General features: G+C 41.2%; 1 protein-coding gene across 1 annotated transcript in view; it reads right to left on the minus strand.

Annotated features, from left to right (window-relative positions):
* The window catches only part of NSUN7 (NOP2/Sun RNA methyltransferase family member 7), a 111122-nt gene that overhangs the window by 15206 nt on the left and 69263 nt on the right, over positions 1 to 26653 (minus strand). The window contains exons 8-10 of the mRNA XM_082253836.1: positions 25931 to 26032; positions 24859 to 24976; positions 24322 to 24445 (exon numbers count right to left, since the gene is read on the minus strand). Coding sequence (XP_082109962.1) covers positions 24322 to 24445; positions 24859 to 24976; positions 25931 to 26032 — 344 coding nt within the window. The remainder of the gene's footprint in view (positions 1 to 24321; positions 24446 to 24858; positions 24977 to 25930; positions 26033 to 26653) is intronic.

The raw sequence follows: 26653 nt of genomic DNA on the forward strand, positions 1-26653 counted from the left end.
GGACCGGGAGAGCTCCTCTCACCAGCGTCTGTTTACATGCAGCTCCAGGCCGCGCCCCCTATTCTATTCTATATAAATTGTTTTTTAATTCTTTTCTATTCTGTTCTCCTATTTTCTATTCTATTCTAATATTTTCTATTCACATTTATTCTATTCGAAATTCTCATTTCTGAGGATGGTTATATTCTTTATATTTTATTTTATTCTATTGTTTTTCTATTCTACTCTATTCTCTTATTTTCTATTATATTATTTTGGATTCGATTGTTTTGGATTCTATTCTAATCTATTCTATTCAAATTCAGAAGACGGTTATATTCTATTTTATTTTGTTCTATTAAATTCTATTCTTTATTATTCTTTCAATTTTATTCTATTGCTATATTATTTCATATTTTATTTTATTGTATCCTTTCTAGAAAATGGATTTCAAATTTTTTCTTATTTGATTTCAAATCAAATTTGTTTTAGAATTCAAATCAAATTTCGTCGGAATTTCAGTGTGTTACTTTGGATTTGTTTAAATTCCTCATTATTGTAATTTAGATACATCCGAATTTCCGAATAACAAAAAAATGTATCTGAATTTTTAATTTCGGAACGAAATGAGCCACACATGTCTAAACTACATTAAAGCTGCAAAAGTGTTGCTATAATTTTGTAATTAGGGCGGTCTATTTGCTTGATTTTTCCCTCTTTTTTTCTTATAGAAAAAGTCTAGCACACCCTTGTGTATTTTATAAACTCACTGGTATCAGAGAACCCAAATACATTGGCTACCTGGCTTACCAGTAGAAAAAAACATAGGGAATGGTTTTCTTGTATGTCTGAAAGTTTTCCCAGATAAGCCTTAGCTGGTGGTGTCTGCTGGGGCCACAGAAAACCCAGCATTGTCTAAGGTGTATGATCACCTTTGATTTTATTTTTCATTTGCAAAGGATTTTATTGACAATCAATAAAACAAAAAAAAAAAAAAAAACAACAGTTAGATGGTTACATAGTATGGTGATCAGGTACAAATCAGAGAAATATGTATATTGAAGGCTCGGAGCCTCACAACAATTAAAGTCATAGAGTTACTATCTGAGACAGTGGAAAGGTTCCTGTTCCTGTAGAAAATAATAATACGAAGGCATTGGAACACACGACTGAATACAACTAGACAAAAGCCCCCTCTTGTATATTGCATATTACAGAGGTTATTGTCTATACATATACAGTACTTGTAAGTAGAAATACAATGTAAAGTAAGGAGAGGTGCTATCACCGTAATCATCCCAGCCAGGACAAAGCCGGGTGGCCATATAGGCATATAAGTTAGACAAGAGAGGTAAGGCAGAAAATGCAGAGAATTAGAGAGAGAGAAAAAGAGGGCTAGTAGGAAAAGGAAAAGAAAAGATGAGTCCCATGTGGTGCGCGTCAGAGAGTCTTTGATCGGGTCTTCTCTTCGGCAGCCGTGCAGGATGGTTGCCCGGGTCTCCCAGTGGGACGGGAGACCCGGGTGAGCCACGGAAGGCGGCGGGAGGGGGACTTCTCAGCTGGATCGGTTGTCATTACAAGACAGCTGACCATCGGCTATGGACGCCAGTACCGGGGTGATGCCTCTAGCCGCAGGCATCACTCTGGTACAAGCACTTTCCCGAAATATCGGCAATATTGGTAACCTCAGGGGCCGATTTGATATATCGGGGAAAGTGCAGATCGGCCCTCGATATATCGGTCGATCTCTAATATGTATATATATATATATATACACACACACACAGTATCTCACAAAAGTGAGTACACCTCTCACATTTTTGTAAATATTTTATTATATCTTTTCATGTGACAACACTGAAGAAATGACACTTTGCTACAATGTAAAGTAGTGAGTGTACAGCTTGTATACCAGTGTAAATTTGCTGTCCCCTAAAAATGACTCAACACGCAGTCATTAATGTGTAAACCGCTGGCAACAAAAGCGAGTACACCCCTTAGTGAAAATGCCCAAATTGGGCCCAATTAGCCATTTTCCCTCCCTGGTGTCATGTGACTCCTTAGTGTTTCAAGGTCTCAGGTGTGAATGGGGAGCAGGTTTGTTAAATTTGGTGTTATCGCTCTCACTCTCTCATACTGGTCATTGGAAGTTCAACATGGCACCTGGAAATGGAGATCACCCCGACTCCAGTATATAGAAAAATAAAATAGATTCAATGTGCAGCACCTTGTATATTTATTAAAGTGGAGTTCCACCCTAATTTTATACTTACCTCCATCTTCTCGCTCCGGGTCACCTGAAAAAGAAATGGATAATCGCATTTTTTTTTTTTTTTTACTTACTTCGTAGCGAAGAAAATATACTTACCTTACTTCCTTCTTCCTCCTTCCTCGGCCGCGGCCCGTCGTCACTTCCTGGCTCTGCAATGATTCCTGGGAGCTGAACGTCATTGCTCCCAAGAATCATCGTGCCTGCACCGGCCCCGACGTCAGTTCCGGGGCACGCGCGTCATCCCCTTCTAAACAGCTTCTGGCATGCCCAGAAGCTGTGGAGGGATGACGCGCGCGCACCGGAAGTGACGGCGGGGCCGGCGCAGGGCATAGTTGGACCGAAGAAGGCGGAAGAGGACGCCGAAGAGGATCTCGCTGGCTTCAAGCTGCCCACATCTGAGATGGCAGCGCTGGACAAGACGTTTTCAAGGTAAGTATTTGTCCTAACAGGTAAGTGCAACCCGGGACAGATCAGAGGCTAGCCATTGTGGAATGCACTAGCCCTGACTGTCCCGGGGGTATTTTAAAAAAAAAAAAATTCCAGGGTGGAACTCCGCTTTAAGGGAGTAAAAATACTCACAAAGGAGACATCAAAATAACAAAAAATAATGACGCTTCGGATCCATCAAGAAGTTGATTACTATCTGTTGGTTTTACATATAGATCTATCTCTACTCCATCATTTTTCCTATAAACCCTAATATCCAGAAAGGGGATAAATTCTTTATTACAATGCATGTTAAACTGTAATCCTGGTATCATATTATTAAGATATGAATCCAAACTTTTTAGAGTCTCCATGTTTAAAATTTAAGGACAGGATATCCCAACATAAATCCTCTATTCATTCCCCACAGTCTGAATTACCAGTTGCTAAGCATTTTAGACAGGGTGGTCACACTGTAGCTCAGCTAAGATTTATGGTAATTGATCACATACCACAACCGAAGAGAGGGGGAAATAAGGAGATAAAGGGCCTGATTCATAGTACGGCGAATTGGCGTTTCGGCGGGATTTTGCGAACCGGCGATTATTTAAGTCTGAAATTGGCATTCAAAGAACGGCGGGCGGAAAATAGCGCCTAGTGTGAGATTTATTAAGATGCAATATGGTCAGAGCGCGACTTAAAACCACGCCAGCTAAAAGCTCGACTAAAGTTTAGCCAAATTTTCCCCTGTACCCCCAAAAATCCCAAATCACTGTGGAAGGTGTGGAAGTCAATTTGGAGATGACTTGCGTTTAAAAAATCTCAAAAACTGACTTAGAAAGAGAGATATCTGCGAAAGTGTGGAAAGGTTAAACAGCTCCTCCAGCCGCGAGCTGCGAACGCGCGAATGTGCGCATGCGCAACGCCAAATAGGCTCAAAAAATTTCGCCAGCGCGATTTTGGGTCAATTTTTTTTTGAATACCGCTTGCAAATCCGCTGTCTCGCCCATAGAAAATGGCAAAAACCGGCGGAATTGGAAAAACATGCACACTTCCAACAAGGGATCCTTTAGTAAACACCATCACATTCCATACACCTTTCCTGCTAACTCCGAAATCATAGCAGTCAAATCTACAGTGTTTATATAGAACCTCCACATTATCTGAAAAAACCCACAAAATATTACATTGGGGAATTGGTCGTCAGATAGAAAAAAAATAGATGTAAAACATATTTCAAAGAAAGATTATTAGCATTTCACACATATCAAGGAAATGTCACAATTTTGACAATATTTTATGTGTTTCCAAAGAATGTTTTTAGAAATATATTGCAAATACTACCTTTTCTTCCATATGGGTATGGCCAAGTGTTACCATTTTACTACACATTTAACTGAAGGTATATATATATATATCCCTTATACTTGGCTAATTAGCAAAGTATGCCCAACAAACAAATAGAGCTTTAGCTCACAATATTGCTACATATTGACTTTATGTGGCATCTTTTGTATTTTGTTCATGTCTTTAGATTAAAAGTTTGCTGATACACATGCCTTTTTCAAACATGAACAAAATTAATGATGTCAACATTTGGAGGATTGGAGATATCCAAGTGTTGCCCATACAGAGGGCACCTTCCGGATTCGAACTTACAAACCTACAGCAGGAAGGCAGACTCCCTAATCATTGTGCTATTTCTCAGTGAGCGTTGGGTGTTTTCCTCATGCCGTCAAAATGCTCACATGGGAACAGGGGCCATTGAACTGAATAGGATTGGATTTTTTGCCTGTTTTGGGAGCTGATCCTTGAGCTGGACAAATCCCCCTCAAACGGGCTACGTTCACATGTACGTGTTTGTGGTCTGTTTTTGGGGCTTTTGTAGGTGATTTCATATAACAATGCCTGCCCAAAAAATGCATGTCAAAACGCCTGTGAAAACGCCAGCCAAAATGCACATAAGAACGCCTGATATAATTGCCACGCCAAATTTAGGGATGTTCATGAGTGATGAGTCAGATTGTTGGCTTACATATCTGGTCAATTGTCACAATCTCACTTCCCAAATCCCAAAAGGTGTGTTTCAATTGTTTACCTAAATATATATTTCTCTCTCTCTCACGTAATTGTATATATATGTATGTATTCCTGTATCTAAACATTCTAAATAATGACTAGCAAACTTGAATAGAGAATTTTTTCAATTCACATATACTATACACACCTACATACATTTCTATTCCTCATTTCTATTTCCCTTGTTTTGGCAACTGAGCATGCTCCAAAACACACAGGACACACACAGTTAATTTTTTGACTGGGCGTTACCATTCTGGGTGTGTGTTTGCTTGGATTATATATAGCTCACTCAGACATCAGGAAAGATTTGACCTATGAAGAGGTCCAATATATTTGTGTGTCACATGCTTTATGGGTAACATTTTTGGCCCTTTGTTATTTATGGAGGTGAGATTTGGCTGTGTTGTGTGTTGACTCTCTGTAAGTATTTATTGCTGTTAACATAATTCTGTCAATCTGCACATGCATCTGTTGATTATGGGCTCTTTGTCGATGTATATGGTCTAAATGTTGTACAAAGGTTGTTTTTGTTTGAAAAATACAAACGTAATAAACAGCATGTTTCCAATTTTTTTTTAAAATGTCTTCATGTGTCTAAATAAAGTTTTCTGGTGTCCACAAATGTATGTATTTGTATTTCTTTTTCTAAGTTAAATCTGCTTAATGGTTGTGTATGTTGACTATTCGCGAATTCGCGAATATACAAAACCGCGTTCTCACATTTATACATGAAACCGGAAACGAAACTTTTGGTGCGTGCACACGTTTCCGGAAATTGTCCAGGCCCTGTCGTAAGTGTGCATCATGGCTCCTGCACTGTTTACTGCCGAAATAGTGGCATTTGTGTGTAAGGTAAGGAGGGGGTGTGAATGTGCAGGGTGCGGGATGGGGGATGGTGGCTGGGTGGGTCGCTTATCTAGCGGGTGTGCAAGAAACTTTTGGTCTGCTGATCCGCGCATGCACTTTCTGCCTATTAGACGTGATCTAGAAGCTTCCTGTTATAGAAACTTCCTAGATGTGAACCTGTTCCCTATATATATATATATATATATGTATATGTGTGTATATATATATATATATATATATATATATATATATATATATATGTATGTGTGTGTGTGTGTGTGTGTGTGTATGTGTGTATATATATATATATATATATATATATATGTATGTGTATGTGTATATATATATATATATATATATATATATATGTGTGTATGTGTATGTGTATATATATATATATATATATATATATATATGTGTGTATATATATATATATATATATATATATATATATATATATATATATATATATATATATATGTATATATGTGTATGTGTATATATATATATATATATATATATATGTGTATGTGTATATATATATATATATATATATATATATATATATATATATATATATATATATGTATGTGTATATGTGTATATATATATATATATATATATATATATATATATGTATGTGTATATAAAAAATATATATTATACAAAATATATATATTAGACAATATATATACTATGTATATATTATATACAATATATATACATTAGATACATTATAGAATATGTTATATACCATATATTAGTGTATATAATAGGGAACAGGTTCACATCTCTGAACTTTCTATATAGATATAGATAGGCATACCCTGCTTTAAGTACACTCACTTTATATACAATCGTGAGTAAGGACACAGCTTGTTCAGCTTGCCATGACACTGCTCACAAACCATAAGTGACAGGGATAACAAACTTAGGGAGCAACGACAGGGTACCCAGGTACCCAGGACTACACCATATCCATTTTGTGGCTGGCCAGCTTGCCTAGGTAATCTATCATGTCATAGTCCTGGCTCCCCTTAACATGCTCCCACATGGTTTGGGAGTAAGGCTATGTCAATGTGGCCAAAATTTACAATGGAGCTGGTGTATTTTCATGCATCGAGAAAAGAAAAAAGGGATTGCTTCACTTTAAGTACATTTTCAGTTTACATACATGCCCTGGTCCCATTGTGTACTTAAAGTGGGCTATGCCTGTATATAGATAGATTTGATTCGTTTCAACTTTTACACAAAATGAAACACAATTATCTGTGACAGATTGCTCTGACGCTTTGGAATCTGTCTCGATAAAGACAAATGTATTGACCCTTTTCATATATGCAAGATTAGAAACATTATATTCCCTAAATGCATAATGCCAAAAATTATTGCCTTACATACATCCATACACACTGCAAGCTCGGCCCCGTTTGTCTTGTCTGACACTCTTACCATCATAAGCTGGATCTGCACACAGCAGCTAATTGGTTCACCTGAGATGGAATCAGTGATCACAAAAATCTGGAATGGTTATGTCTTCAAAGGATTGCCTTGAACAAATCACCCATCTCACACTGCCATATGATAATGAATGGGGGTGTCCATTGCAAGTTAAATACACCCCCAGATCACATTGCTTTGTTAATTTACAGATCTAACTGGAATCTGATGGCACTGCTGTGAACCACTATGCCATCAAATTCTGCTGGGGACCTTTAAAAAGGATTATGTGTGATTGTGTGGATAATTATGCCACCTTAAATTTGCATCTCCCACATACCATGTGCAACTCTTGCAGGAATTGTGAATCAAGGATAATTCAGCACAGCTTAATGAACAGACACATTGAGGAGTGTAGGAACACACCGTCAGATTACCCGATCACACTATGGGGTTTTAACTCCTCCATAATTTTGCCACTTTGGAAACCAAGTGCTTACTTTATGTATACTTTTTAGACGGAACTACAATTTCTAGTAGGGTGATATCATTGCATGAGATTTTCCCTCACTTCCTGTCTTAGTGTCACCAAGACAGGAAGTGAGGGGAATATCACTGTGGGGAAATAGCTTGCAATTGTTGCCTTATAATGTCCATAGTATATATAAAAGGAAAGAATTGCTGGCTATATCCCCACGGGAGATTCCCTCACTTCCTGTCCTGGTGACACCAAGACAGGAAGTGAAGGGAAATCTCCTGCAATGATATAACACTGTTACATGTTCTAGTTATGTAGCAAACTTAAGAATATACAAAGCAAACATCTTTTTTTTTCCATTTTGGCAAAATCATGGATTAATTAAAAAACTATCTTTGTTTGTCCCGTGGCTTGCAGGAAAAACATTTTGCCTTGATTCCACCATCAACACAGACAGGGGAAACCCTCCTGCGGAGCCATTGTGTTCTCCTGGTGCTGCCCCTGCCAGGAAAACACAGTGATTATTGCTAGTGGCTACAAGAGATGCTAGCGATAAGTGTGTGTAAAATCTGACAGACTGGTTGTACGTTGTCCTCCAGGTGATCGACCAATCAACTTGGGTACCTTCAGCCTGGCCATACACAGTTTAAATCTGCATCTCAAATGAAGCAATCCCATTTACATATAACACTCCATAAAGGAGAATTGAGGGGCTTATCAGGTCTGCGTCAAAAATTAACAGCCACACCCAATCAGACAGCTCGTGTTAAAAGGGACCTGAAAAGCAATCTGCATGGCTTGCTTTTCCAAGCATTGGCTAGTTTAGTGAGCCTGGACTAATAACAGTCACTGTAATGCTACCCATACTGCTGTCCTTTTAACATGGTGACAAAAGTTGATACCTATGCTACATGTGTGTAAAGTTACTTTCACCCTGCTAAATGGACAGCAATAAGGTTGTAAATACAGTGACTGCCTGTCCCCCCCTGATGGCGGCCCTGGGTGTGTCATGAAAGGCCAATTGAGAAAATGGCTATATCATGTAGAGGAAATCACCAGTGTGGGGCAACCTATGTCATGGAGGTAGATTTGGACATCGATGTATATGTATCACCAGAAATGGAATTCTTTGTTCTACAATATCTCAAAGACGACCTAGCATGTTATTTGAAGACTGTACTATTTTGGACATACTTGGACTCAAACATACACTGCTCTTTCCACAGCTCCTCCTCCTCTGGGGGTATGATAAAGTTTATACGCATCTTCACCAAAAGCACAAGATGATGTGTCGTCTCCGGATGAGGCTGCAGCGGAGATTTCAGTTCCTGCCTGAGATAGTGGATCTGCAGCGGGCCTGGAGTGATGCCAAAAGGCGCTCACCCAGGCTCCTGCTAAAGGCTGTGGAGCAAATCTCCGGTAAGTAAAAATATACATTACATGTGACCAGATAGGTTACAATTTTTTGGGTAGGTGGACATGTGTTTAGCTATGCAACAACACTAATACCAACACCCCCCCCCCCCTCCCTCTCGCTCCTACCTTTCCTACCTCCATCAAGTGTCTCTTCACAACCTTTAATACTACTATGTACATTCGTATTTTTTATGTTTCTTTTTTTTCTTCTGCTTCTAGCCAAAGCGGACAGCCGGCACCCTCTTGTGCTTTTGGTGAAGAAGGGGAGGAGGAGGACGGCCACACTCCAATATGCATTCAGAGGCAGCGAGCCATTTGAGCAACTGCAAATTGTGGATCGTAAGTAGAAAATAAAAATGTTAGAAATTTCTAATCTCTAATCACATTTTACAGAGCCCCCTTTACATCGGAGTCTCCAGACTTACTACACTGTAAGAGGGAAGTGTGAAGACTCTGATATAAGGAGAGTTTGGGAACCATTATTTGAGGGGGGAAGCTGGGGACTCTGGTGTAAAAGGGAACTCTGTGGTCCCCAAAGCTCCCCCATACATCTGAGCTTACAGAGACCCTCTTACACTTCCCTTCCTCAGTCCACCACAGTCAAGGGCACAACAAGTCCCACTGCAGAAGGCTACCTGCTTGGACTTGTAATCCTCTCTGTAGGGGAATGAGGAAATACTGCCTGCTATGCTAAGACTTGTAGTGCCCTCTGTTAGGGACTAAGGATTCCTCAGTCCTCAACATTCTAGGGCACTATAAGTCTCAGCATAGTGGGCTGTCATACCTCAGTCCCTCACAGCTCGGGTCAAAAACAACACAGTTAAACATCTAAAGGACAACTCCAAACAAAACTACCAATAATGGACAGAGTCCATATGCTCTATAATGTCAAAGACCCGCTACCACTCACCTTCCACCTCTGGTGCTGTCATTGTGTAGGGCAAAGGGCTCCATCTACACCATGTTTGGCTTTCAGGTCAGATAGGCAGGACTTGCTCAGCTCCACTCTCTTCCTTGGCAATTGACTCTGGCGTCATTGTGGATCTTTCCTCCTCTAGAAAACACCCAGGGGCCCTCTCCTTGTCCCCCAGCCACCCAGGACCTTCTTCTCCTCCTCCTCCACCAACCATTTTCAGACTCTTCCAACTTCCCTTGGGCAACTCAACCCCTTTGCATAGTGGACACAACAAATCTATGACCAGCCTGCAAAATATCAAGTCTGGGCCTGGTTACCTGTATGTTCCGGGTCCAGGGCGGAGCTCTCCTCCCAGAGCAACAAATGATGATAGCAGAGTGAGTTGACCGGCCAGTCACTTCCTACTGGTGCAGGTACACACCTACCGATTCCTCCACATCTTAGGATAACATGATCAGACGGCCAATCCCCAGTCAGAGAAGGAGGAGTAAGTGTCAGCGGACAACAGACACCTGGCAGACGCAGTGAAGGGACTGCAGCACACTGCTGCAACTTTTTGATCCGAGGATTGAAAGCAATCTTTTACTTGGGAGATTTCCCTGACTGCGCCCTTCGAAATGTTGGTGCTCCGCCACTGGCCGCAAGGCCCCTGTAGGTGTGAGGCCTTAGGCGCCCGCTTAATTTGCATGGTGCCCTCCTGTTTTAAAACATGGTCAATGCATCTCATTGGTGTAAGTGCACTTCTATGTTCTGAATTGTAGGGGCATTGAGTATGGTGCTAGCATGATGAGAGGTTACTGCCTATTTGTGTCCATAAATAATATATAATGTTTTTCTTTTATTTTAGAAACCAGTGATCAGGATGTGGAGGCTCAGCCTTCTCAGGCCCCCTGTAAGTAATGTGGATGTGCTGGTGTGTTGTGTATTAGGTCGAACTTGGAGGAATGATTGTTTGTTTTGTTTTCTTTTGTGGTTGATATAACTTCAGCAAGAGAGGAGCCTCAGGCAGGGCCAAGTCGCCTGGATCCGGGCCAGGAACACATTGGTGCCCAAGAAGAGGCCAATTGGTCTCAAACGGATGAGGACCTGGGCTCTCCTCAAATGGGAAGTAAGTATTCTACATGTGTTTGTGTGTTCAATGTGTCCTGGGAAATCTAAGGGCTGTAATATATATATTTTGCCATTGGGGTTATGTAGCAGATGACATTGAGGATGTTAGTTGTGGAGGACTGGGGAAGAGGGGCCGCTGCTTACCCAGTCCAAAGTAACTACTACCTTCAATGTTTCCCAAATACTTTCTGTGTGCCTTTATCAAATAGCTTTGGTTCAAGGATTGTATTTGTGTCTTTGTGTTTCTAGGAGATACGACGCCATCCCCCCATGAAGGGACACCATCCCCCCATGTAGGGTCTCCCCCATCCTCCCCCACTCCAGGCTCCCCTGAACTAGTCTGTAAGTACCTAAAATTAGATTCTCACATGAATTGTGTGTGCTAGGATGATGTGTATCTAGGATAATCTAAGTTGGAGTCTAAGCAAGTGTAGTTTTGCTATATGTGACAGGAAGGTTGGTCATGAAACACTCTTGCTTAACCTTCAAGTTTGAAAGGTGGTTTTGGGCAGCTTTACAGGACATGTTATCTTTTGTAAGTTATCTCAAGCCACCCTATTCTAAATTGGTGTTAGTTTCTCTACATTGGAAATGGTGTGCTTTGTACTTGTAAATTTTTTGTGGACATTGTAATTTAATCATGTCCTGATTTAGTCAACACTGAAAATGTGTGTTTGTCAATCTTTCATAAATACTCTTCCTCGGTAATGTACCACATTCCAGTTCACAATTTGTGTTCTTTTTGTGCAGTTTCTCCCGAGCCAGCCACGCCATCAACTTCGGGGGCCCAAAAAAAAACTGATGATGGTAAGTTGTGTGCTTTTCCAGTAATGTGTCTACTTAGTAAGTGGAGAAATGCTAACTGTGTATGTCCCCGCTCAGGCTTCAAGTTGCTCTAAAGGCAGCAGGTTCTTTATGTGAATGCATTCTATGCATTAGTATTCCAAGTGATAGGTGTGCATATTCCCCCTAAGACTTACTGGGACCATTTTTTACTGTCCAAATTTTTGCACTAATACTTGTCTGGAACAGACTCCCCCTCCTCCTTAACTGAGGTGACAGCATGCCAATATTGCCTCCTGATGCTGTCACTCCTAATCATTGAGACCATCGGAAGGGAGGGGGGCAAGGCTGGCTCACAGCCTAGTGCCTGAACAGGCACAGGGTGCTTGGCTTCATCTCATGTGCCTCCATAGCAAGCTGCCTGCTGTGGGGTCAACCAACAGGAGGGAGGTGCCTAGAGGTGTGTACAGGGGCCATGTAAAAAGGAGGATTGTTATTTCTCTTGTCCCCAAAAACCTAGAGAGTGTAAGTCTAACCTAATTAGTTTTCCACAGCCCTCCCAAAATGATATGTTTCCAACACTTAGAACAGGCAGGGCTGAGGCACAAAAAACATCCGAAAAACACAATCAGCACAAAAGCAGGGAGTACGTATCCTTAACGCTACAAGCTTCACCCAGTAGAATGACGCTTGCACTGTACAAATCTGCATCACCACCATATCAAAGTCTAAATAAAACTTTCAGGGAAATGTGGAGGGGTAATGAGTGGGTGTTAGAGCGTTTTCATGACTGCCTAACCTACAGTTAGCGTGAGTCCATTTGTTGATAAACTTTTTCTTCTCTCTTAACACAGCTGGGATGGCGGAAAGGAGATCAGGGGAGCAGACACATCTGCTCCGTCCACAACTGGCCCTCCGAATTCCAAAGGGTAAGTCTCTACTATGTGTCAGGTTCAATCTATAGACAGTAAGAGGGAGAGAGAACGCTACACAAACTCCAATGGTGATAGAGATAAATGTGTGCACATGTATCGTGTTGACCAATTGAACCCAAAACACCTTACATTCTTCTAAATGATTGCTTGTGTTGACATGAAGAAAAGCCTTTTACTTAGCTTTGGTGGAACTGCTACTAACATTCCAAGCCATCTTATGTAACCTTTTGAACAATTTGCTGTGAAAGTTTGAGTTTAAGGTTTACACCAGCAATTTAGCATATTTGCTTCAGAGTGTTGATAAAAGCCAACCAATAGACTCCTAAGCATATTTGTTGAGGCACATTAATTACAATCGTTGTTTGGATCATTTTGCATAAAACTAATTGTCATGTCTTTTTCTACCCAGGACACACCCACCTCACCTATGAGGTCCTTTTGGAATATGTAACATGGTGCATAGACCGAATATTAGTTTTGGAAGACACTTATGGGGCGGATCCAGCCCCTCAGGAGCCATTTGTCAGGAATGTGTCACCCTTAAAAAGATTTTAGTTTTTATTTTTTAATTTGTTTGGTTAATTTTACAATGTTTTTTAACTGTCACATTTCGACATTCTAAAAAAAAATATAACAAAAAAATAAAAAAATTAAAAACCCTTTTTTTTGGGACCAAAAAAAATAAAAAAAAATAAAAAACCCTCGTTTTTGGGACCAAAAAAAAATAAAAAAATTAAAACCCTTTTTTTTGGGACCAAAAAAAATAAAAAAAAAAAAACCCTCGTTTTTGGGACCAAAAAAAATAAAAAAAACAAAAAACCCTCGTTTTTGGGACCAAAAAAAATAAAAAAAAACAAAAAACCCTCGTTTTTGGGACCAAAAAAAATAAAAAAATTAAAAACCCTTTTTTTTGGGACCAAAAAAAAAAAAAAAAAAAAAAAAACCCTCGTTTTTGGGACCAAAAAAAATAAAAAAATTAAAAACCCTTTTTTTGGGACCAAAAAAAATAAAAAAAAAAAAAAACCCTCGTTTTTGGGACCAAAAAAAAATAAAAAAATTAAAAACCCTTTTTTTTGGGACCAAAAAAAATAAAAAAAAAAAAACCCTCGTTTTTGGGACCAAAAAAAATAAAAAAAACAAAAAACCCTCGTTTTTGGGACCAAAAAAAAATATAAAAATTAAAAAAGCCTTGTTTTTGGCAAACAAAAAAAACACAAATGTTTACAAAAAAGCCTTGTTGTTTTTATGGCAAACGACAAAACCACAAATGTTTACAAAAAAGCCTTGTTGTTTTTATGGCAAGCGACAAAACCACAAATGTTTACAAAAAAGCCTTGTTGTTTTTATGGCAAACGACAAAACCACAAATGTTTACAAAAAAGCCTTGTTGTTTTTATGGCAAACGACAAAACCACAAATGTTTACAAAAAAGCCTTGTTGTTTTTATGGCAACCGACAAAACCACAAATGTTTACAAAAAAGCCTTGTTGTTTTTATGGCAAACGACAAAACCACAAATGTTTACAAAAAAGCCTTGTTGTTTTTATGGCAAACGACAAAACCACAAATGTTTACAAAAAAGCCTTGTTGTTTTTATGGCAAACGACAAAACCACAAATGTTTACAAAAAAGCCTTGTTGTTTTTATGGCAAATGACAAAACCACAAATGTTTACAAAAAAGCCTTGTTGTTTTTATGGCAAACGACAAAACCACAAATGTTTACAAAAAAGCCTTGTTGTTTTTATGGCAAACGACAAAACCACAAATGTTTACAAAAAAGAATTGTTTTTGTGAAAACCTTCAAAAAAATGATGTCAAAACATAAAAAATGTTTAAAATGTTTATCTAAATTAAATTTAAGTATGTTGCTCTTTGCAACACAAATGTTACATTGGCAATTTAGTTCATTCTATTATATATTGTAATATATTTTTTGTACGCTACAGTTGGTAGACACCCACATGTGTTATTAAAACATTTATTTTATTACCCAAGTTTTCTTTTTGGTGTACACATCGAATGTCTTTTGTGTTGTATTTGTTTAGTTGAGTAGTGTGGTCTGTAATTGTTAGTATGTTGGCTTTGGTTTATGTTAGCCTTGAGACTTGTTTTGAAGCTACATTTGAAGGGAGACCTTTTCTTGGGTCGTTATGTGAACATTGAGTTATCTAAATTTACATGAAATCATATGTTTGGAGATAGAGAAGCACGTGTGTATAAATGCCTACATTAACCAGGGCCATTACTTGGCCACCAAGACTCCTAAAAAACCAAAGAGCAAACACAAACTAATCATTTTGCATAAAATTTTATTTCATCCCCAAAAGAAGCACTATAATAAATCATATTGTGCCACCCTCAAATTAAAAAAAAAAATGGCCCAACAAATTGGCCAATGTAACAATCATTAACAAAACTAAACCAAATTAAACAAAAAAACAAAAAATCAAGTTGGTGGTGGTGCCTGAAGCAGTGTGGTGAGCACTGTTAAGTTTCCTGCCATCAAATGGTGGGCCAATAGTTCCATCTGGTCTGGGGTTAGCTGTAGAGTTGTGGTCAAGTGGCCCATTAGGATCATATCTTGTGTCTGAGGCTGCTGATGATGCAGGGTGTTGAACCTTGGAAATGTCCCAGACAGAAGATGTTCTGCCAATAGTGTCATCTGCTCTGGGGTCAGCCTAAGAATTTGGGCAACGTGTGCCATTAACATGAGATGGGATCGTTGCTGCTCCAAGGCTATTTGATGCTGCTGGTGGTGCAAGGGTTGTGAAGATGTGTGGGGAGTGGTGGTTGATTGGTTGTTGTGGTCCACGGTGCGGGGGCAAACGACATGTCGCATTGGTGACAAAAAAGAAGAACGGCCTGGGGAGGAGTGAAGTGATAAAGGTGTGGAGGGAATGTAGTCAGGTGGAAGGGGTACTGTGGAACCAGTGCGCATTGAGGTTGTGCAGGAGGATTGCTCATTGAGGGGTGTGGGAGTCCGAACGGAGTGTGAAGTGCTAGGAGTGGCTACAGGAGGAATTGTCCCATCCCCAGCTGCCTGACAAGTGGCCAACACTGGCATTACCCTCCCACTACCACAACCTGCAGTGGCAGGTGAGTGAGATGTTTGGGAGGGCTCTGCCAATGGGGCATCTTCAGATCCAAACAGGCATTGGCGTGTGGCCAGCACCTGAGTGTCAACACTTTGCCGATCCCGTTGATGCTGGTCTGCTAAACTTACCAAGCTGTTACGCATATCCTGTTGAACCTGTAACATATCCTGGTGAACCTGTACCATTGTTGCTACAGATTCCTGTATGAGCCCGAGCAGACGTACTGCCTCAGTAGATTGCTGAGTACGCCTCCTTAACTCATTTTGGACCTGATACTCATCAAGCAGCCTCTCGGCTACATCCAGCATAGATGGACGAAGTTGGGTAGGTGACAATCCCTCTGCATCTAAGGCTACCTGAAAGCAGAAGAAATAGACCAAATCATTATCAAACATCATGACTAAATATTTCAGATTAGTTTGACAACTTAACACCCCAAGCAGAACGTTGAAAAGTTTGATGTGCTTCTAATGAGTACTTGTTCATTGTAAGATTATCCAAGCTAGCAACACTTCTGATAATGGGTACATATTATATTGTTAGGACTAATATGACAAAGGCAAAAAAGATTCAACATGAAGGTGTTCCCAATTAACCCTGGTGTGGTAGGTTGTTTATGCTTTTGGTAAATCTGTTACTACACCAATGACTTTATACATCTACGTATGTTGTCTAAAATCTTGCCATCAATCGGCTAGAGGACAACCCAACCAAACGATACCCATGAATTTGGACCTGGAAAATCAAAGACGGGCCGGACTTTAAAGATCCTGGATGTTTTTGGAACATTAGTGGCACACCAAATTATAACATAATTCCCTGATGTTCAAGATAGAACTCTTGTTGTGCTGGTGCATCGTCAGAATGTCATAGCACTAATTTAACACACACAATGTAAGCCACATCTAGTCCAAAATCAATGCTACCATTGAAATGTTACATGTGCACCTTGTTCCCTTATATCACATACCACAGCACTGGATGCAGAATCGTCGCCAGCTCCTGATCCAACTCCAGCTGCAACGTCAAGAGGGGCCTGATGTTCTTTTAAAAACAAAAAAAAAAAAACATGTTTAGTACATAACCTTAGTCAGTAATGATTATGGCCAGATTGCCCTCCTAGCTTCATGAATGAAGCATTGAGGCCAAACATTCAAAAGTGCTTTCCTGGGCTCATAGGACACTTGCTAAACCCTCCCAAAGGTTAAGAAGGCTTGGTCTGCCTACTAATGACGGCACCCATTAATGCTGTCAACTGTGTTTTGCAGGGTAAACATCTAAAAGGCAACACTCTTTCATAAGAAAAAACATGTGTGTTAATGGGGTTAATAAGATTCCAAAAAACATTATTTGGCTAGACATACCAACACCTTCCTCCAGGCCTAGCTGCACTGGGTGTGTTCCCTGCTGCGGATCTTCTGTAAAGGACATAGCAATATGAGCTATCTTGGAAAAAAAAAAAAACATCTACATTGTTTGGCACAGTATGATATTGGACCTACCAGGAGGAGGGTCAGCACTGATGTCAACACCTGTGAGTCCGTCTGGTTCGCCAAGCTGCATGGGCTGTGGAGGGGCTGAGATCCGTGCTACAGATGAACAAATTGCAGGTTGGGGAAAACAAAAAAAGGACAATTGGAAGGGCAAGTATCACATTCTATTAATGTCACACATAGGATAGTAGTTAATCTTTTCCAAACAACTCACACAATTGACATCCAAGATAATATCCTACCTCGGTGCAAAGCATCCGAATCTAAGTCCTCTCTGGTAAAGATGGTATCAGGTCCTATGATGTTCAAGAAAGGTAATTGATAATCCCAGAGAGAACTTCGTGCACGTTCATCCAGCCGACCTTGTCGGTCATAAAGACCCTCCGCAGCCCATGCAATTAGCTTCTTCCGAACGGACCCACAGATGTCGTTGACCTTCTTCCGCACACTGTCACGGTGGCGAGGTGCTTCACCCAGTGCATTTACAGCATCCCGGATTTCATCCCACAATCTGTTCTTCTCTGTTACTGAGTAAGACGCGGCCCTGGTCCCATGTATCGCCTGATATCTGGCCATATAGGCGTGGACCAGGGCACAGCACTGATTGTGGTTGAAACGGGGAAGCCGGGATAATGTGGACAAGCTGACTCTGGTGGACGGACCCGCTCCAGGACTACTGTCAGAAGAGCCAGCTTGTCCACTTGGTGTGTTACCACCTCCCCCGGCTTCCTCCTCCGGGATGGGGATGGTGGACTCCCTCATGGATACAGCTGGAGCCTCCCTCACACCAGAGCCAGACGATCTGCCCACCCTGCCCCCCCTGGCCACCCTGGCCACCCTGCCCCTTCTCATCCTTCCAGTGGGTGGGGCCATGGGAGCACGAGGTGGGCAGAGAATCTGGCTGTCCAGCAGCAGCAAAGAGCCCCAAACTCCTAAATCTGAAATGACAAAAGAGAAAACAGAAAAAACAGGATTTGCAGATTGCTCTTCATATACAGTATAATTAGTGAACAGTTACAGAACACACTTACCTAATGGCACAAACAGACTTGGTGGTGGTGGTGGTGGTAGTAGTGGGCAAAGAGCAGAAGAGGCTGCAAAGAAAAGGAAAAAAAAAAACACATAAGAAAACGCATATGGGTACAAATCACACGAGGCCCTCCAAACACTTACCTAATGGCACAAACACGGTGGTGGTGGTGGTGGTGGCAAAAAAAGCAGAAGAGGTTGCAAAGAAATGTAAAACAAAAAATAAGAAAACGCATATGGGTACAAATCACACGAGGCCCTCCAAACACTTACCTAATGGCACAAACACGGTGGTGGTGGTGGTGGTGGCAAAAAAAGCAGAAGAGGCTGCAAAGAAATGGAAAAAAAAAACACATAAGAAAACGCATATGGGTACAAATCACACGAGGCCCTCCAAACACTTACCTAATGGCACAAACACAGTGGTGGTGGTGGTGGTGGTGTTGGCAAAGAGCAGAAGAGGCTGCAAAGAAATGGAAAAAAAAAACACATAAGAAAACGCATATGGGTACAAATCACACGAGGCCCTCCAAACACTTACCTAATGGCACAAACACAGTGGTGGTGGTGGTGGTGGTGGTGGCAAAGAGCAGAAGAGGCTGCAAAGAAAAGGAAAAAAAAAACACATAAGAAAACGCATATGGGTACAAATCACACGAGGCCCTCCAAACACTTACCTAATGGCACAAACACAGTGGTGGTGGTGGTGGTGGTGGTGGTGGTGGTGGTGGTGGCAAAAAAAGCAGAAGAGGTTGCAAAGAAATTTAAAAAATAAAATAAGAAAACGCATATGGGTACAAATCACACGAGGCCCTCCAAACACTTACCTAATGGCACAAACACGGTGGTGGTGGCAAAAAAAGCAGAAGAGGCTGCAAAGAAATGGAAAAAAAAAAACACATAAGAAAACGCATATGGGTACAAATCACACAAGGCCCTCCAAACACTTACCTAATGGCACAAACAGACTTGGTGGAGGGGGGGTGGTGTAATCCTTTATAGGCAAAAGGAGGCTGCAAACATTAAACATACATGAGAAATCGCATGACCTACATACGTGCACATAATAAATTACAGTTATCAGGAAAGCAAAAATGGTGTCTTTGGAAGCTGGGAAGGTAAGGGGGCAGGTTTAGATGCCAAATCTAGACTGCACACCTTTAACAAACATGAGAAAACACATGTCCAAACCACATGCACATGGGGCCAACTGCCAATGATTAAAAGACACTTGAGGGGTTCCCAAGCTATTGTGGGTTGGAGGGGATTCACCATAGACAACTTAAGCACACCCAAGATAAGTACAAATTCTCTCCTTCCTTTTTTTTGGGAGAGAGAGATACAATTGTCTTACCTCCAGATAATGTAGGTTGTGGGTCACAGGGTCTTGCTAGCACATAAGAAACATCGATCTATAACATCCAGCAGCCATATTGGCCATGTGCTCCTTTTATAGCTGGCTCACAGGTGTGATAATTAGCGGCCGTTTCTATATATATCTGCGCATTCGCGAATTTGCGCGTTCAAAATGGAGGACAATATCCCAGACGCATTAGATGGTGCAATGCTGGCATTTATCGGTGCCTTGTTTGAGGAGGCCCTGGCACAGGAGGCAGCAGAAGGTGGGGAAGCTGCAGCAGCAGCAGCAGCACCTCCAGCAGCAGCACCTCCAGTCCGTGTGCCCTTACCTCGCCAGCCACGCATTTTTGCTCCAAGGATCTATTTGGACAAGCTGCGGGATTCTGATGTCAGGAGGAAGTTCCGGCTCGAGCGAGGAACTATTCTACACCTCTACCAGCTCATAGCAGACAAAATTGACCCGGACACACAGCGCGGCCATGCGGTGCCCGGCATGGCCAGATTGCTGGCCACTTTGTATATTTTAGGGCGTGGCAGCTTCCAAGCCACTTCGGGAAGTATCATGGGCATTAGCCAGCCCACAGTTTCAAGGGTGTTCATGTTGGTCATTAATGCCATAGTGGATATAGTGCCCAATTTTATCCACTGGCCACAGAATGAAAATGAGTGGAATGAAGTCAAGTTGGGTTTCTACCTGCGGGCACACATGCCGCAAATCCTAGGGGCAATCGATGGCACCCACATAGCCATTAGGCCACCAAGGAGCCACGAAAGTGAGTACCGGAACCGCAAGCAGTACCACTCTGTGAACGTCCAATTAGTGTGTGACGCCAAACAGCGCATCATGAGTGTCAACACTGGTCACCCAGGGCCGTGCCATGATTCCAGTATGTTAAGAACAAGTACTCTGTACGAGGTGTTTGAAAGTGGACAAATGCCCGAAGGGTGGCTTATTGGTAAAGTATTTTGTCTTAACAACATAAACTGTAAGATTACATAGACATAGGAATAAGCTACATCGGTGTACACCCTGATTTAAGCAAAGCCTACCTAAAATGGATGTGTTAGGAGTTGTCAGGCTGTTCACACACAACCAGATCAGCAGCTTAGCAGCTCACAAAAGAAAGATTTGCAAAGTTGTCTTTGAGTCCAATGAAGGTGGTTAACCAATGTGTAAATGGTGTCCTCTAGCCACCCAAAGAAAACCTACAAATGATTCCAATGGTATTGCCATATCCCCAAAGTACTTTGCATAAGTGAGTCAATATTGGTTTCCTCACTCTAGTTGCAGATATATTCCAGAAGTAAGACCTAGGCTAATGTAATAGGAACAAAATAGGGGCCAAGTTGGAACTTGCAAGAGAAACCCACCACTTTGTGTGTCCTTTTTCCCATTTGTATTAGTGATTTAGGCAGTTAGACAGAGTTGAGATGTTTCATATGATTTTTTGCAAACAGACGAGCAGGTTGTTTAGTAAAATGCCTAATTGTCTCCCATTTTGAGGAGTCATCTAAAGTCACATGATAGGAAGAACTAATGTATATTTTTCTTATTTTTCAGGGGATGCTGGTTACCCGCAGCTGACGTGGCTGATGGCTCCAATCAGGTACCCCCAGGGCCCAGCAGAGAGGAATTACAACAGGGCCTTGCGGAGAAGCCGGAGTATCATTGAGTTGACCATAGGTCTTCTCAAGTCCCGGTTTCTCTGCTTGGCCCGGCCTGGGGGTGAACTCCTGTACTCTCCTACAAAGGCTTCCAAGATCATCCTGGCGTGCTGCGTGTTGCACAACATGTGCGTTGCCCGGGATGATTCTTGGGAGCTGACGGAGGAGAGGGAGCCAGAGGTCCGTCAGCCGGCGGCCCCCAGGCGGCGGAGCACCGCTGCCGGTATGGCCACCCGGAATACCCTGGTTGCTAGCCACTTTACATGTAAGTACTGTAACCGGTCAAGATAGGGCATGTGTATTAATTAGCTAGTTAGCAGAGGTGCCACTCACAGGGAGACAGAGGGTGATTATCATCTGCCAATGACACTTGCCATTGTAGATAAAGTGTAGTCAACATTGGTAAAATTGTGTTACTTGAGCAAAAACATGCACCTCTAACCATAAACATGTTGGTATTGTGAATAGTGTAAAGGGCTGAGAAGAGCTGGCAGGTGTTTATTTGTGTCTATGCCACCTGTGTAGTTATTGATAACATGAACGGCTGCTTGGTATCTTATGGTGTTGTAATTTTCCAGAACATCAACATCTTGGAATCATGGCACGTACCATGGGAAGCCTGTGGTGATGGGCTGTCTGGCGTCACAGGTGTGTATTCAAATGTTTACATTAATGATTTTTGGTTTGTGTAAGTTGGCATAAAATGTGTTATTTCACTCGTGATGTCGAAATTAAATGAAGTTCAGAATGAAGCAAACAGGCATTAAGATGTGATTTTCATTATGAAATGTCTTATCCTTTGTTTTATTTTTCCAGGAGTGGTACTGCTTGCGGGTGTAGGTGGTAGAAACCCACCTTGATGGACTCCACTCATTTTCTTTTGTGGTCAGTGGATATTTGGTAAGGCACATGGCCAATGACCAACATGAACAACCTGGAACTTCGAAAGTGGCTTGGAAGCTGACCAGCAACCTTGCCATGCCTGTCCCCTATGAGCTGGTAGAGGTGCAGAATGGATTCTGAACTCTGCCGGAAGTTGTGGAAGACATCAGAATCCCGTAGCCATGGAGCAAAGATCGTGGTCTGGCGCTGTAAAGGCACACGGACTGGAGAGTGACAATATTCTTTTGCTGCATCCCTCCTTCTGCTGTCATTCTCAAATAAATAAATACATTAGAATTGAACATGTGTTTTTTTGTTTTGTGTGGGTGCCTACAGACAAAAGGGCCATCCACACTGTAAGATTTAGAGAAGACTTTATCCTTCAGATTGACATTTTCTATGTAGTGCAAGGGCCTGCCTGATTGCATCCAAATTGAAAGTGTTGAGGTTTGAGCTTATATTATATGGTTTGGTTAAGTCTACAGGAAAAAGTCTAGACAAATTGTTAGTGTATGGCCCATTAAGCTGCCAAGGCCGGAGTTTTGCACTTTGCATGCTGCTTGTACTGGTGATGTGAGGGGTTGTAATGTAGAGTAGGGATGTGACAGTGTTGTGTTGAGGTGTGAGGCAAATGTAGTGTTGGACTATGAGGGTCTGTGTTGTTGAAATATGGAGAGAGTCCAATATCAGACACCTATGTTTATTGGTCAAGAAATTGTAAGAACCATGGTAAATATGTAAAGAATTGCATCTCGATAAAACTAGGACCACACTCATAAAATCAAAATTGTGTTGTTTCCATTGATGTGCTTGAAATTTGGGTAGGACACCCCCCCCCCCCCCAAATTCAAGATAGTTTAAAAAAACTGTTAAAAAAAATGAGAGTGAAAAGAGATCCCAAGTGTAGTGATGTGATTTGAACCCATGACGTTGTTAACTGCAGTGAAGTTGCAAAGCACTTAGCTATTGTGCAGAATAAAGCTGTATGGTGGAAAAAAAGGAGTGTGTTAAGGCTAAAAAGCACATATAGCTAAAGAACTAAACATTGTATGGAATGTGGGAAGAAGACCATGGTAAAATTGTGAGGTTTCATCTTGCCCTGAAGTAGGGTAGGGGTTTGGTCACTTGCCTTTGGTACTTTCCTTCATAAGATCGATTCGACACACAGACAAGATCAAAAAAACACTTAAAATGGTGTAAGCTTGCAAGCGCTTCTGAGTGTAACATTATTTAGCAATATATATGATGTAATCCGTTACATTTTAGCAATATAAACAAAAAAAGAAAATAAAAAAAGTAGGTGGAGATGGTAAGCCTCGAACCTACAGCAGAGGGAGATGAATTACAGACGTGTGATGTGTGCACTAATCCACTAGCCCACATCGCTATGTGAAACTGCTATAAGCACGAAGACATAAGTTTGCGAATTGGCGAAGCCGCGATCGTAAGTGAATCCCGCTGACGGCGGAATTCATTATTGCTGTTTTACTCGCCAATTCGCCGCAGCGCCAGTTAATTGATTTGAACGCGGCGAAACTGAAACACGTCATAGATGTTTGAAGCTGCAGTTTCTTTAAATCCGGCCCAAAGTTACAACAGAGGGAAGAAAATTGGATTTCACGACGTGATACTATTTATCCTAGAGGTTTGAATAAGGAATATGATTTACATCTCTTTTTGTAAATAATTGTTTAATCTTATAAATATTTTGTTTCTTTTTTTTTCCAGATGTGTATATGGATAACCAGTAACACTGTTATATTGTATATCTTCTGAATATTAGCTGTAATATTAGTCTCTATTTTACTTTGAGTGAAGACTATCCAGGTGATGCTAATTTCCAGTTGATGAGAGAAGTTGCTAAATAATGAATGTGATTAGAGTCAGATTTTCATGCTTGCTGTACCCGATGAAGGATCTTGATGGATCTGAAGTGTCATTTTTTGTTATTTTTATGTCTCTTTTGTGAGTATTTTACTCTCTTAATAAATTTACAAGGTGCTGCAAATTGGATCTATTTGGTTTTTCTATATATGTATATATATACATACACACACGCACAAGCACCAAGTTTTATTATGTATTTATAATATATTATTTACAGTTCTCTCACCTCTCTTGTCATGACAGCAAGAAAACAGCCATTGCAATTATCCGATGGTTCCATTTTGAAGAATTTATTGCACGCAGTTTCTATTTCTGCTGGAGGGCAAACTGAAATAACAGGTGGGCTTAGCCTGCAAAAAAACATCATGACTGGTAAAATGGCAGAAACGTATTACGAAGCGATTATTGATCATCTTGGAAGTGTTTTAGAATCATTAAATATGAAGACAAAGTTATCTATTCTTGACCAAAGACCTCTGATTCTTGGAAGGTAGGTATACCTAATTCATTTATTGTTACTAAAACAGGTAAATTTCAGGCAAATTTACAGCGGTCAAATTTTGGAACCCACCCATAGTGCCCTGTGTACCCTCCCCCTGGCGAACATTCTCAGCACTGGCTGACTTGTGCTTGTTGGGTCCTACCCTAAATTTTCTTACCCGCAATAGAATATGATAACTAGCAGAAACTTTTCTCCTTGATTTATAGGTGAGCTTTAGTGAAATATTCAAAATAACACATGCAGGTGCTAACAAAGTTTTACCTAAATGGCCGCACTTTGGTTCCATCCATCTTGAACTGAAGAGCCTGGCTGATGACATTTTCATTCTCCTCTTGATACACTGAGCGTGTACAGTATACAATAGTATGCACTTTATTAACTAGAAAGAGAATACACAATAGATAAACAGAAGACCTTTTACTGTCATAAATAACATGTCAGTTAAAGCAGAATTCCGATCAAACCCTTACTACTCTTAAAAATGTCCCCTCCCCTTCCTAACACCTATTCTGACCAACCTGGGTCAGGCTGCTTCAGTCCAGTCACGTGATCTCCCCAGTGTCAGCCAGCTACATGGGAACGGAGAGAGCACTCAACAATAGCTGGTAATCCCTGAGTGGTGATGTCATCCATAGGCTTTTTAGTCTGTGCTCCCTTCTCTACCCTGCATCCAGGGGAGCCGACCACTGGACTGGACCGGAGGATCCAGAAAATAGGTAAGTATATATCTTATGCAGGTTAGTCAGAGTAGGTGTTAGGAGGAGGGATGGAGTATTTTTAAGAGTAGTTAAGATTTGACTGGAATTTCATTTTTAAGCAACCTCACAATTTTGGCTAACAGGGATCTGATGAGAGCAGGGAAAGACATGATGCAACATAATCAGGACAGATCTAGTAGCTGTTGGCTTCATACAGCATCCTGGGGTCAGCTGGGTTCACACTGCCACACGGGGCGGCTTACAGCAGGGGTCCGGTGCGTCCCTGTTTACTGTTTCAGGTCCGATTTCTGTCCGAATTTTTGACTGATTTCGGATGTGAAAGGAACCAGAAGATGCACAGGACTCCTGTGCAATTCGCACTGGAGCTGCTCTGGAGATATGTGAACCGGCTCCATAGAGAGCCGGTCACAGTCTCCTGACATTTGAATTGGATGTGGGGAAACCCACATCCAATTCACAATAGTGTGAACTCAGCCTAAGGATACCAGGGTACGGTGGCATCTTGTTAAGTTCAAAATGCACAGTACATGGAAAGACATGCAATATGCTTGTTGTAATCTTGGACAATATCGACACTCTTCAAACAAAACAGTGTTAGAATACTGATCACCTACATTTCATAGCATGGTTCATCTCAGACAGCTGCTGTTTAGCCAGATCATTCAGTCTCTCAGCTGACACAGACCCTTGAGAGAGATCCTGAAGCAGAGAGGTGTCTGTATGAGAGAATACATTCATTCGCTTATTTACAGTAAAATTAAACACAATTGCACATTAAAGCATCTTTAGCTGCATCTTTAATTTATGATCTTTATTGTATGGCTAGGATGGAAAAAGGTATGCAATGGCACACTTAAAGGTAATCTGTCACAGTGGAAATATGTCAGTGAGAAGTCTCAGGAGATAGTCAACGTACTCTGGCTCCTGAGTTGCTTGTAAAACCAGACATAATGTACACTGATTGAAATTCAGCTGGTTCAACAGGGACCAGCAAAGTTTTGATCAGTGTATCGCAGTTCCAGCTGCTGGTAGTCCATCTCTTGATCAACAGTCTGTTGGAGGGATATGATGGAAAATTTTCATTGATCACCAGCTGCAGCCGCTGATTGGTGCATTCTGACAACAGCAGATGCCACAGTCAGAATATAGCATCCCAAAAGGGAGGGGATTCCTCTATTAATCTTGTTGGCTGAATGAAAATAAACAGTATACTGTATGCCCAGCTTTACTTATGGGGAAGTCATTAGCAGTGAAGCTAAACAGCTTCAGATTTGCTAAATAGTAACTAGCCTGGAGCCTGGAAACAGTTTAAGGCAGATTCCTTCTGGGGCCTATGA

This window comes from Pelophylax lessonae (genome assembly GCF_965119305.1).
Source record: "Pelophylax lessonae genome assembly, chromosome: 1".
Lineage (NCBI taxonomy): Eukaryota > Metazoa > Chordata > Amphibia > Anura > Ranidae > Pelophylax > Pelophylax lessonae.